Here is a 13454-nt window from a genome sequence, read left to right on the forward strand (position 1 = left end):
GCCCCTCAGGATGTCAGTTGTGGCGGCACCAACATTTTAGCAGCAGTGGCTGTTTCACACATCTGTGTTATACCTCAAAAGGGCAGGAGCTGTGTGCTCCTACCTCTGACTTTGTTCTGCTTCTCCTGACAAACCTGCCAGAAAATTCACCCAGAAAACAACTCCACTGGGCCAAGAGGGGTGTGGGGACCATGAGCTGCAGGTGAAGATGGGGATGGAGGCATGAAGGTAGGGGCCATGCAGGCTTGGGGTAGTGCACAGTAAGGAGCTACCCTGCACACAGAGCTGCTGCCTGTGCTTTGCCCCCACCAGCCTCACCTGCTGGTGGATGCACAGATGTTTCCTTCTTCACACCAACTCCTGGAGGTTTCTTTTTCAGCTCCTCCATGTTGGCATTTCCCTCCAGCTTCTTGGCTCGATGAGCTTTTGCTTTGTCCTCTGCTTTGACAAGACCTGTAAAGAAAGAGGATTTTTATTCACTACTTGCTTTAATGCCTTCAGAGCACTTCACATTTAACAGGTAAAAAATCTCTCCCTCTAAACCAGGGACACTGAGCTGGCTGCATGTCTGCCAAGGCTGTACATGTAGGCTCAGGTCCATAATTATGACAAGCGATATTCTAACAGCTTGTGGTATTTTACAAACAGCATCATTTTCCCCAACACAAGTTTATGAACTATGGAAACTTCATGGCCAAATGAGGTAGGGTGCCTCCAGCCAGGCAGACAGGCTGGGGAGAAGGGAATAGGGTGTTTTGCAAGAAACTGAAAGAGGGAATTGGAACAGCAAGTTCAGTATGTAAAAGGGATGTTCCTGCTGATGCTCCTTCACTGGAAAGGCTGTTTAACTCCCCTGGATCCCCAAATCCACGTGCAGCTCAGCCCTGTGGCTGCACTTCCACAGAAGGTGCTGGAGGCAATGAGGTGACTACGAGGGTCTGATTCACATCCCCCTAAACCTGGGGGCTGTGACTCTTGCAAACCCAGGGTCTGAATGGAGACAGCACCCCATGACGTGCTGGGGCAGCCTTGTCTTTGGGCAGTGACTGCCACATGGAGCTTGGGCTGCATAGGCAAACACCTGCCCCATCTTCACCTTCCATCTGAGGCACTGGGTCATGGGGACACCTTGTTCTCCACAACCCACAGCAGATGGTTCAGTCTCCAGCAGTGCCTCTGTGGGGAGGATAAGGGAAACAAGCCCAGACTTCCCAGGAGCCAGAGGAAAGGAAATCACAGAGACCACATCCAGCCTGCTTGTCAGTGTTCAATCCCTTCAAAGCAATTAGTGCCTCTCCCCCGAGTGCCTCATACTGGAAGGTGCTGCCTCCTGCAGTGCCTGGAAATCTGCTTCCTATTTCTCAGGCTGAACATATCTCATAGTCAGCCTGAATCCAGTTGCTTTCATTCCAGGGATGCTCCAGGATTTCCCCCTCCTTCCCAGCCCATTTGGGTGTATTTATGGAGCATGACCAAAGCCCCACTTGTTCTTGCTTTGTCAGGCTGCAGCAGCCAATTCCTGGGCCTCCTCTCAGCAAACATCCCGGCAACATGTCTCCTCTCCCTTGGATTCATTCTCCTGAACGTGGGCGACCAGCCCAGGAGATGGAGGCTGAGGGATGGGTGCGTCACGAGCCTTTCTAGGCAGCAGAGTTCCCTCCCGGCTGCTGGGAACGCTGCGGCACCCAGCACGGTGGGATGCAAGGAGATGATGTTTCTCCTATCTCGCTGGTGTCAGCAGCTCGTTACTCTCGTGTTACAGATGAGCATGGCCGGATCCTTTCCTCTCTTCCCTCATTTCCCAGCGCCAGGCTCCGGAGCAGAGCAGACAGGGTTGTTATCAGTCCCAGCTCTGCTGCTGCTTTTCACTCCCTTTGTGACTCTCTCGTGGTAAAAGGTGGCAGCTCCTCCAGTGTGAGATCCTCGGGCTTTGTCTCCACCACAGTGAAGGATCTTGGGGAAGGGACTTCCCTGCAATGCCCTGGGGAGAAGGTACAACCTACAGCTGCCCAGAGTTGTCCTGTATTACCTTTCAGTCCAAATGTCCCCGAGATGGATGGCTGCTCCCCCGTAAACTTCTTAGGAGTTTTCTGTTTCCTTCCTGACTCAAAAGAGAGAAACAGAGAGAGAGATTTGGTCAAATAACTGTACTGCCAGAGAGATTCACCAGTCCTAGGGCATGGGGTGGGCACACACTCCATGTTAGGAGTGGGTCAAAGGCTGCCAAATGAAGCACCCACTCACTAAACACCAACAGACTGCTGCTTCCCACTCCACAAAGCCAGGATAAATCTGTTATTCAGGATTAATTCAATGAGTGAAAGTGGTGGCTGCATCTAGTGCAAAAGCTAAGCAGTTCCCACATGTGGCTGTGGTGGTTTGCTTTGATGTTGCAAGCAGTGGAAACCATGATGGGGATAACCACTGCCCTACACCAGCTCAGCAGTGGCCATGGACAGATAGAGACTCCTCACCCTGTCCCAATCCTTCAGGAAGATGGGTTTGCCAGAACCACCCTGGTTTAACCTCATACACTGAGAGAGGACAGACAGGCTGACACAGCAGCTTGCTGTGCTGCCAGGAATTCAACCCATTTCCAATCTTATCATAACATTGTTAAAGTTGGAAGATCTCTAAGATCACTGAATCCAACCACCACACAGGTCCTTTAGAAATATTTCCACCACAGCTACAACGGGGTTTTAACTCCCAGTGAAGCTGCAAGAAACTGGAGAGCAGGGCAGGACAAATTATCAAGGACTGGAAACAAGGCTTGGCTATCCCCTGGATTCAGAGACACTCTCAGCAGTGTTGGCTGCAGCAGATCCCCCTCCCATGGGACAGCTCTGAACCAGCATAGCCCTGGGCTCTAATCTTACTGTGCTTCATCCTTTCAGGGTCTTCCTCTTGCAGCGAGGCCTGGCTGCCCCTCTGCTGCCCGACGTCCTTGCCACTGGAGGATTTGGCCGTGGGGGTGGCAGCTGCCATCGCCTCAGCTGCTGCAATCTGGAACTCCTTGCTCTCCCGGCTCTCCGCCAGGCACTCGCCATTCTCCGCGTGCTCCTGGGCCACGGCTTTTTCCGTCTTTGCCTGTTTGGGATGGATGGTGGGGCAAGCTGAACTCTCAGCAGGTCTAGGGCAAAGCACAGAGGGCTTGTTTAAAGAGGGCTTGTTAGACAAGTGTCCTGACACCTCTCCCCCCTCGCCAGCCCAGGTTGGAGGAATGGAGGCAGGCATGCTCCCCTTCTCCCAACCATCCCTGTGCCACTGCCATGCAGCCCAGCCACAGCCTGGTACCTTTTCTTTCCACTGCTCTTCCCAATGGCCTTGGGCACTTTGTTTTCTGCTTTGCTGGTTGGCACTGGCCGGTCCAAGTGATTCCAGAGACGATGCTTTTCCAGCTGGGTTTTGGAGGTGAAGGCAGCTTCGCAGTATGAGCACGAGTATGTCAGCTTCTCTGAGATTGCACCCTGAGTGGGGCAGGGAGAGGCAGGTGAGCACAGATGTTAGATCACAGGAGAGAGGCTTTTTCTGACACAGGCATGAACATAAATCATGTGTAATACCCTTCTGCCCTTCCAAATGGTTACCCAAAGTCCATGATCCCTCTGAGCCAGACCTCACACTGAGCTGCAGAGATCTCAGTCCTTCTCTTATACACACCTCACAAACTGCTCCTGGCCCACCTCTGTCCTCCCCATTTCCTCATTTTAACCTCACGTTTTTCCTGGTGTTTAAGGCCTCAGAGCAGCTTTACCCTGCAGATGGTAATGGAAGAGCCAGCTATGAAAAGGACAGACAGTTCAGTCTCCTTACCCCTTGGCAGCGCTGATAGTGGTACTTCAAGCCATAAATGCTGGGGAACTCCAGCCAGCAGCCTGAATTGGGACATTTCACCCTAGAGTGGGCTTTGAATTCGTCCTTCCACTGGTTCATCAGGGGGAGCTGGGAACAGGAGAAACAAGAGATAGCTGAATGAAGAGCACCCTGTGCCTGTGTGTGCTTATGCATCCCAAGGGAGGGCACATGGGACCTCTGATATTCCCAACCATCCCTTCCATCACACAGACATGACGTGGACCCCAGGGGTGTGTTTCAGTGTAGCAGGGCTCACCCCAGTGAGAGCTGCTGGGACAGATGCTGCATCATAGGCTAATGATACCTGCTGAAGCTTTACCTTGCCGTGCTTCCCAGAGCACATGAACACTTCCTACCAGGCTGGGAATAAATCAGGCCTGAAGTCACCCGGCTGATTTAATCACCCCACATTTCATCTAGTCCGTAAATCACCCCATGCCCCTGCTCTCATGACAAACTGCTCCATGTGTTGTCCATACTACCAGGCAGGAATTAAACTGCACAACTCTGCAGGGAATAAATCACCCCCTTGCCATTGCTGCTGGCTCATTAGCTAAGCCTGACACGGCTGTGACAGGTCCAGTCATCAGGACATGGCCCTGGGAAAGTGAGGCTGGAAAGGGGTACAGTTCCTTAACCAGGGTTTTGGAAGATAATGATGACTGCATGTAGGGGTTGAGGGACCAAGAACTTTCTCAGCCCAAGACAAGGCTGCTCTGAAGATTAAACCACAGGGAAGGAAGGTTTAACAGTGGAATGGGCTGGCTGGAGTGGTCTGTGCAGGGCACATCAGACAAAGTGAAGCAGGGAGGGCCCAGGCAAGGAACCACAGGGACTGGAGTGTGTGAGGTCTTACAGGGATGTCTTTCAGTGCCTGGTTCTCAGCCTTGGGTCTTCCTTTCTTCCTGCCTTCGGTTTTGTCACTGGTTGCATTTCCTGCAAACAGACACAGCACACATCACCAGCTGTGCCAGAGGAGCTGCTGTCCCAGTAATTCTGCTGCCCAGCCCCAGCTTCCTGCTGCCTGCCTTGTGCCCTCAGCTCTAGGCTGGCCATTCTCTGTCCTAGCAAGGATGGAGATGCCCCTCTGGAAGGCAATGGCAGCTCCCTTGCAAATGAGGTGCTGATAAGATGTGACACAGGGAAAAATGGTCTCCTGAACACAGGCGTGTTCATATTGCGGACAGCTGGAGTTCATTCCCTTTAGCAATAAGTTATCCTCCTCTGTTTGCAATTATGGCTTTAATCCCCTCAAGGTAACAGTGGCATCTGGGAAACATTTAGGGCACACGCATTTCCCCACAAAGCCACTGATTTTGGAAGCCCATCTGAGCTACACTGCTGGGGTCCAACCCCCTCCAGGGGTGCAGGCACCCCTTGGCATCCAGAGCTGCCCTTACCAAGGTAAAGGCAGTGGGACCCTCTCCCAGAGAGGGGATCTGCCCAGCACAAAGAGACAGGAGGAAAAATCTCCTTGGGCCCGGAGATTCCTGGATAGAGAAATCAGCCATCCATCAGCGTGACAGCCCTTAGTGTGAGGGTCCCCTGGGGCTTGTATGCTAGCAGCCTCATCCCGGGGGCCGCGACACGGGAGGCAGCAGATGGCCTGAACTCATTTAAGCCTTTCCATCCTTTGATGTAACACTTAGCTACCAACACGATAAATAGGCGGCGAGACACCCATCTCGTTAAGCCAGACACACGCCTCCCCAAAGGGAGAGACCATCTCCATCCCTCCCCTCCTGCTCCCAGCAACCAGCTCTCAGAGATGGAGTTTTTGGCCAGCACAGCCCTCACTGGTGAGTCGAAGTGAGGAGCAGACACATCGAGACCCAGGCCACTTGTTTTGGCAACCACCCCCCAAATCCTGCCTCTGGGCTCATCCTCTCTGCCCCATCCACCTCCACTGAAAGGAGAAATCAGCTCCTTACCCAGCTTGGGCAGTTCTGCCGGTGGGTTTATCCTCGTGTCTGTCCTGCTTTCTTTGCTGGCAGTGGGTTTGTTAGAGCCTGCAGTTTTCCTTCCACCTTTACAGGTATAGGAATCCGCCATCTCTGAAAGAAGCAGGGGAGGCGTTAAAATTCACTCCTCGGAGCTGGGAGCAACACATGGTGAAAGCAAGGAGAGCTGCTGGGGAGGGAGGGAGGGAAATGAGAAAACCATCACGCAGCTTCAAGATTTCCACAAAGAGAAGAAACGGGACGTGCTTCCGAGTATTTGTTCTACAGTTGAGGAACGCCACAGACATGGCTGGAAAGCTGCTTTCATTACAGCCTGGCTTCCCCTTCACATACAATGGCAAAGACTTTATTAAAAATTATGGGCTGACTTTGCCCAGAGAAGTAGTGAATAAATGGCTTTTCCTCTTCGTTTATTTCTCCGCTTTCATTTAAGACACCAAAAGAAAAAAAAAAATAGTGAGTTTTAATGAACAGATGTAATGATAAATTTCCAATTTTCCTTATTAATGGGAAACTGTTATAAACTGAGAATTGTTAATGTTATCTGAATTTTCCGTATTAATAATTCAATTTGGCTTCTCTATAAATAATGAACGTCAGGAATTATCGCACAAGGCCCACTCTCACTCCTGGTGGAAGTGGGCAGTAGGACACCCCTCCATTCAGCAGTGCCAAAAGGAAGCCCACGGCATGGCTGGTTCTGCCTCCAGTTTAAAGTTCCTTCTTCCCCTCCTGACAGCACAAGCAAAGGCACATCTGAGGATGGGGCTGCTCTGGGAGATGGATATGGATACCCATATAAGGATTTGGGGAAAAGAAGTCCTCTATGTCTCCACAATGAGAACATCAGGCCCTTGGGAAGAGATTCCTTGGACCACCATGACCTTGAGACCTTGGCTGGGACAGGATGCTGATGTGCACCCATGCGTTTTTTAAAACACGGATTTGACTCATCACCTGCAATTCCTCCCACATGTTTAGCATCATTTAACTTGAAGGAGTTGATTCCCAAAAGTATCCACACTCATCCTCTCTGTCCTCATGCCCAGAGGATGGAGGAGCATCTCCTGTGTGGCCAGACTGCCAGCCATGCCACCAACTGTGGGACACGAGGGTCCAGCAGTTCTTCCTGAGGTGTCCCCAGGGACCTTCCGTGTAGGATCAGGGACTTTCCATGTAGGATGCAGCCCACATGCTCCAAGAGCTGGCAAAAGCTTCCAGCATGTGCTTGGCTGGTGACACATATGTGGTTGTTTGCATGGGCACAAAGGTTAATCAGATCAAGTGAGAAATTCCAGCTTGGCAACTGGTTCTGTGGCATTTGGTGCTGAACATGGGGATCGCTGATTCGACTAATTTGGGCTCTTTTGGTGGGAGTTTGTAGCCTGCCTGACAGCAGCTCCTTTCTGGAGCAGGCACAGAGAGGGGTCCCTGTGGTTCCTTCCCAAATCGCTGCTCCACTCCCACCAGAGTGTGGGCACTGCTGCTGTCCCCAGTCCTGCAGGGACAAATGTTCCAGTCCCTTTCCTTCCCATGCTGCATCCTGGCACCTCTGAGCAATGCTAACTCAAGCTGCTCAAAGGAAAAAGGAGAAAAAAAGACTCAAGAAAAAGTGAAGTGAAAGCTGAAGACAAGATTTCTGTGCTTACAATGGGGTGAAAACTGAGGGGAAACACACACAACTGACACCTCTATCCAGCCAGGGCTAGTGCCAAAACACAACAGGGGATGGAGCACAGATCTTGCCTGCCTTGCTGGCCAACTCGAGGTGACACACAAAGAGTGACAGCCAGGACAGACCCTGCTGACATCTCTGGTGCTCTCCTCCTGCACCTCACGACACTGCACACCACTGAGCACCACCCCAGCTCTTCCTTCCCAAAACATCCCAAGCACCCAGCTCAGTCCTGCTCCAGCAGCTGGACACCTCTCATCCCCTGAACACATCTGTCCCCTCAAAGGAATCCTCTCTGCCCAGCTTAAGCGGTGCTGAATCTTCTGTTTTTCCACACCAAATACTCCTTTGCATTTTTTCCATTATTTTTTAACCAAATGAAAAATAAAAATCTCATAAACCTGTCAGCAAGAGCCAAAATCTGCTCCCCAGCCACTGAAACAACCCCAGGGATCACAGAGGAATTGTCCTGGAGATACAGAGCAAAAATTTTTTTTTGTGGGGCTTTTTGGTAACATTCAAACTTCTCACTCAGTTTTGAGTAACACACACTGAAAATAGGCAACAGCCTGTGCTCTTCCACACTTTCTTTAAGGTTTTGTTGAAAACTCGTTTGCAACTGGTAATGGGAAGAGAAGGCATCTACAGGTTCTGGCCATGAGCCAGGGGTGGGAAGGCTGGGCCGGGGAGCATCTTGATGTCCCCAGCTCTTTGTAGGTAACTTTATAGAACTTTATGGCAACATTTTTGAAACATCCCACTCCACCTCTGGGAAAAAAAAAAAAAAACTCCTGTGGATGCAGGCACCAAAACATGATGAGAGAAGGCAAGCTGGCACTGCTGGGAGCAAAGGTAAAGGAGGAAACCCATGGCTGCGGGAAGGGGGAAGTGACATTTGGGAATGACAGGCACTGTTCCCAAGCCACTGGCTGCCCTGTGCAGCTGGAAATTTGGCACAGAATGGGAAAGGGGAAATAATTCCACACAGAAATGCCTGTTCATTAATTTGGATAAGGCCTGGAGAAGCACGTATGTAGCCAGGGATGGCTGTGACCCTCTCACAATGCCCTTACCAGGGGAAAGCCACCTGCAGATCATGATCCCATGTTTTCCTGCCAGGATTCCCACCCCAGTCCCATCGCTATGGATGGACTTTGCTGCATGACAACTGCCCATCACCTGTCAATCTGCTCTACCTATCATCAATAATTTACCAACAGCTCCAGAGGTACAGAACACCAAAAGCCAAGGGAGCTGCCTGTCCCAGGACAAGCCGTGTGCCAGCAGAGGTGCAATGAGGCCAGCACAGATGATGGATGCCAAAGGGCACTGCCATCCCTGCCGCTGTCGGAGCTGTGCTCCCTCCCATGAACTCCTGGCAGAACCAGAGATGCTGGGGAAAACTTGCAGGGAATGAAGACAAGGCAGTGGAGGGAGAGGCTTCCTCTCCAAGAATCGCCCTTGCTGGAGGTTTCCCCAGGAGGGAAGCACGTGGCGGGTGAAGCCCTGCCAGCCGCTGCCTCCCTGGGCACGGCTGGCAGCCGGGCAGCCCTGGAGGGACACGGCACATCCCTCTGCTATCACCCAAACCGAGTGACACCCACCGAGGCTCTCCAGGAGCGAGAGCCTCACCCGAGGCACGCACGCACCGCTCCTGCCGCACATGGCTCTGACCAGGCGCAGACGAGGCTTTTGAGGGTGTAAAGTTTCTGTTCGAGGCGCCCTATCCCGTCCCTCCCCTCTCTGTCCCCGGGCACCGACACGAAGGGAAAAGCGCCCGCACACGCCTGGCAGACAATGAGTCCGCACGGAGCCGCGGGGAATGGGGTTCCCCCTGTCCCGGGGGTCAGTGCGTGCGGGGAGCTCTGCCCGGCGCCGCTGTCACCCCTGGGCGCGGGGAGCTCTGCCCTGCCCGGCGCCGCTGTCACCTCCCGAGCAGGGACACCTCTGCCCTGTCACCTCCGGGCCCGGCCGTGCCGCCCGCGTCCCCTCGCTGCCCCTCCCCGCTGTCACCCCGCGGGCAGCGCCGCCCGGGCCTGTCACCCCGCGGGCCCGCGCCCCATCCCCGTCAGGCGGCCGGGGCTTCCCCGCGGGCCGGGCCCGGCACGGAGGGGACGGAGGGCCCGGCCCGGCCCGGCCGCGCTCCGGGAGGGGAAGAGCGAGCGGCAAAATGGCGACGCGGCGGCGGGCGGAGCGGAGCGGAGCGGAGCGGGGCGCGGGGGTCCCCGCCGCGGGGCCGGGCGGGCCGGGGGCCGCTCGGTGCTTACCTCGGCGGGCCGGGCCGCGGTGCGGGGCGCGCAGGGCCGGCACCCCCCGGCCGGCCAGGCGGTGCCGCCCGCCGCCCCCGGGCCGCCGTGCGGGGCTCCCGGCGCGCCCACACCCGCGGCGGCGCCGCGCTCCGCTGCCGCGCTCCCGCCCGCCCCTCGCCGCCGCCGCCGCCGCCGCCGCGGCTCATGCGCGCTCCCCGCCCCGCCCGGCCCGGCCCGGCCCGGCCCGCCCCGCGCCCCTCACCGCCGCCACCGGGCCGCTCCGGCCTCGCCTGGTTCCGGGACCGGCACCGGGATCGGCAGCGGGAGGACGGGCGGGGGCGCCGCCCCGGGAGGGCGGGACGGGGCAGCGCCCCCCGGGCCGGGCTGACCTGGGCAGGTGCGGCCGGAGCCCGGAGCGGGCAGGGTGCCGAGCTGCCCTCCGCACCCCCAGGCTGTTTGGCCTCCGTCACAGCCTCCGGGGTGCGGGCGGCGTGTCCTGCCCGCCGTCCTGCCCTCCAGGGTGTGGGAGCTGAGTGTCCTGCCTGTCATCCTCCCCTCCAGGGTGCCCTACCTGCGATCCTTTCCTGCACGGTGCAGATGCTGAGTGCCCTCCCTGTCATAGGTGCTGAGTGTCCTGCCTGTCATCCTCCCCTCCAAGGTGCCCTCCCTGTTATCCTGCCCTGCAGGTCGTAGGCAGGACGCCTTTCTCCTTACCCTATTCTCTCTGGATGACCTGCTTGTCGTTCTCCTTGGCAAGGTGCCCTGCCTGTTATCCTTTCCTCCAGGGCGTCCTGCCCATCATTCTACCTTCCAAGGTGTTGGCAGTGTCCTGGATGTCACTGTTCTCTCCAGGGTGTGCTGTCCATCACCCTGCCTCCAAAGGTGCGGGTAGGATGCCCTCCCCATCCATCAATACATCTACACCCGGGGTGCTCTGGGTCCCCTTGTAAAGCCACCCCAGCCCCTGGGAGTGATGCTGGCTGCGAGCCTCTTGCAATGTCCATGGGGCGCTTTCCCAGCTGCCAGGCTTGGGATGTCACCCCTCCAGAGCCGGTGGCACCTGGGGAGGGGCTGCAGGGCACAGCCAGCCTTGGTTACCAGCTGCAGGAATGCATAGCCCCATCAGGATCCAGCAGTAGCCCAGAAATTAGGGAAAACCACATTAATTCTGCCAGGTGAGAGCAGAACCCAGAGCAACCATTGCTGTCAGGGCCACTCTGCCTGCCATTACCAGTGCATGATCCTGCGGTGCTGCCGGGAACTGGGAGGCCCTGTGGCACAGTTGTGCAAAAAAAAAAAAAATGAAAAAGCCCAACCCAAGCCGGGAGTTTCCCCGCGGTTTTCCCCTCTTTGTCTCCATTGCGGGGAAAAGAGCTTAATTAACGTCTGCAGAGAGCAGGGAAAGCTCGGTGTAATTGCTAGGTATGATTATCGGTGGAGCGGAGGGTGCTCAGCAGGGTGGGAGGGACAGGCACAGCCCACCTTCTTTGTACAAAATGAGGCACATCCGAGGTGGCCTCGCTTCCCAGGCAGCGAGGAGCTGCCTCCCGGGAGAGCTCCCCTGCCTGGGGGTGGCTGTCGGGCAGCTCCACGTGCTCGTGAGGCCAGGCAGCACCTTCAGCACCTTCGAGGTCCCCTCCTCGCTCATCCTGGCAGCTGTTCCATGTGCCACCATGTCCATTTTCTGCACCCACAAAGGACAGTTCTGCATCTCCAGGAAGGGGATGTGGGTGAAGGGAGATGGGGGAGCTTGGCCGTGCTGGGTTAGACAGGGGAGAGCAGGCAGCTACAGGCTGGGTGAGGAGCAAACCCCTGAAATTATGCAATATAAAGGCACCCACTGCTGTTATTTTCAGGCTCTACTGAGCAGAGTGGGCCAAGGGATGGACTTGAAAAGAGCAGCAAATGTTAAGCAGATGCTGAGGAGTGCTTTGTTGCACAGGCAGAGCTGTGCTGGGAAAGGCAGGAGGAGGAGGAGGAGGAAGGGCAACGGGGCAATGGTGCTGCCTTCCTCCATGGGCTCACAGGAAGCCCTCACATCTCCTCTTGCCCATCATTCTACCTTCCAAGGTGTTGGCAGTGTCCTGGATGTCACTGTTCTCTCCAGGGTGTGCTGTCCATCACCCTGCCTCCAAAGGTGCGGGTAGGATGCCCTCCCCATCCATCAATACATCTAAACCCGGGGTGCTCCGGGTCCCCCTGTTGCAGAGGTGGGTTGTGGAGGAGATCTCATCCCTGCAAACAGCACGATGCTGTGGAGGGGGCCACGTGGTGATTCCCCAGTGCTCTGGCCCCCTGGTCACTGTCCCCACTGTCCCCACCCTTCCCATCACTCGAGGCAGGAGGAGGCCCAGGAGCAACACCCAGGCACACACTGCAACTGCAGATGCTGGAGACGGTGCTTGGCAGCAGGGATAAAACAGTCCAAGCCACTGAGCATGTAAATTAAATTGATACGGACCCCAGGAAGAGGTGATGAGGGAAAAAACAATTACATAGCCTGTATCAGCGAGGTGCTGCCACCCTCCATGCAGTCCTGACATTGCTTCTTCAGCCTCTCATGCTGGTGCTGAGCAGATCTCCCTGGAGCTGTCCTGTGCCTGCCAGGATGCAGCAAACACAGAGACCTCCACCCCAACCCAACAGCAATTTGGGTATCCTCGACAGGGGTCAGTTCTGGCTTGTAAAGACATCTGGACAAGAGTTCAAAACTCCACAAATGTAAAAACCACCCTTTAACAAGGCAGGAAATAATCTGGTTTTCTGAATGCAGATCCTCTTGGGATGTTGGGGTCTGGAGGCAGGACAATGCCCCTTGCCCAGAATGGACCTGGCTGATGAGGCATTTACACTTTAAAAAGTAACTTAAAAGCACATTTTAGAATCAGAATTAGACACCTTCCGCTACACCAGGCTGCTCCAAGCCCCATCCAGCCTGGCCTTGAACATTCCAGGAATGGGGCAGCCACAGCTTCTCTGGGGCTGTGCCAGTGTCTGATCCATGGGCTGCAGCAGCACCCTTCAGACCCTTAAGTCTGTTAGAATAAAATGTGTGCTGGGTCTGCAGAGCCTCTTCCACATGTCGCTGCTCTGGTCCCAAAAACTCCCACTAATGGCTGTGCACGGGGGGCTGTGCAGGGCCAGCATCTCACTGGTGGGATGGTGAGATGCTTAAACCATGGGACTGGGAGCACTGGGAGCACTGGGACTTCAGCCCATGTCTGCTGAGCCTTGTGCACCAGGCACAGAGACAGGTGAGGGAATGGGCATGACTGATGCTCAGACCCAGGATGGGAGACTCTGCATTCCCTGTCTCCCCAGGCTTTATCCTGCGATAAAGGATCACAGCCAGCTGCTGCCTCCCCTTTATCCTTGGAGTGGCAGGGGGAAAAAGCCCCTTGGAGCAGCCACATGCTGACACATCCACAGGACAGGCTGTGCAGAGGCCGGTCCGGCTGGAAGAGAGTGATTCCCGAACAAAGAGGGATTTGCAGCTGGTTTGTGCGGCAGCATCCGGGGCAGCCCCAGCCTCCTCCCGCACGCTGCTCCGCAGCCCGGGCCGCTGATTGGAAACCCGAGCCTGCCATCACTCCGACAGCCAGGAATTATGCTGATGGATTTTTTATTATTTTCCCCCCTCCCTGTGCTTGAATGCACTCAGCAAATATAAGCAAAAGGGAAAAAAAAAAAAGAAGAATGAGAGAAAATCCA

General features: G+C 55.3%; 1 protein-coding gene across 4 annotated transcripts in view; it reads right to left on the reverse strand.

The window, feature by feature from the left end:
• Window positions 1-10116, reverse strand: part of ZNF512B (zinc finger protein 512B) — a 29936-nt gene extending 19820 nt beyond the window's left edge. For 2 of the 4 annotated variants that reach the window (XM_064391848.1, XM_064391846.1), the window contains exons 1-8: window positions 9762-9914; window positions 5790-5912; window positions 4715-4794; window positions 3817-3945; window positions 3298-3470; window positions 2880-3133; window positions 2030-2101; window positions 319-453 (exon numbers count right to left, since the gene is read on the reverse strand). In XM_064391848.1, coding sequence (XP_064247918.1) covers window positions 319-453; window positions 2030-2101; window positions 2880-3133; window positions 3298-3470; window positions 3817-3945; window positions 4715-4794; window positions 5790-5910 — 964 coding nt within the window. In that variant the 5' untranslated portion in view covers window positions 5911-5912; window positions 9762-9914. Of the gene's footprint in view, window positions 1-318; window positions 454-2029; window positions 2102-2879; window positions 3134-3297; window positions 3471-3816; window positions 3946-4714; window positions 4795-5789; window positions 5913-9098; window positions 9117-9761; window positions 9915-10005 lie in introns of those variants that run through there. The other 2 variants (XM_064391847.1, XM_064391845.1) reach the window with 2 other exon arrangements.
• Between the last annotated feature and the right edge of the window lie 3338 nt (window positions 10117-13454).

This window comes from Passer domesticus, chromosome 16 (genome assembly GCF_036417665.1).
Source record: "Passer domesticus isolate bPasDom1 chromosome 16, bPasDom1.hap1, whole genome shotgun sequence".
NCBI classification, from domain to species: domain Eukaryota; kingdom Metazoa; phylum Chordata; class Aves; order Passeriformes; family Passeridae; genus Passer; species Passer domesticus.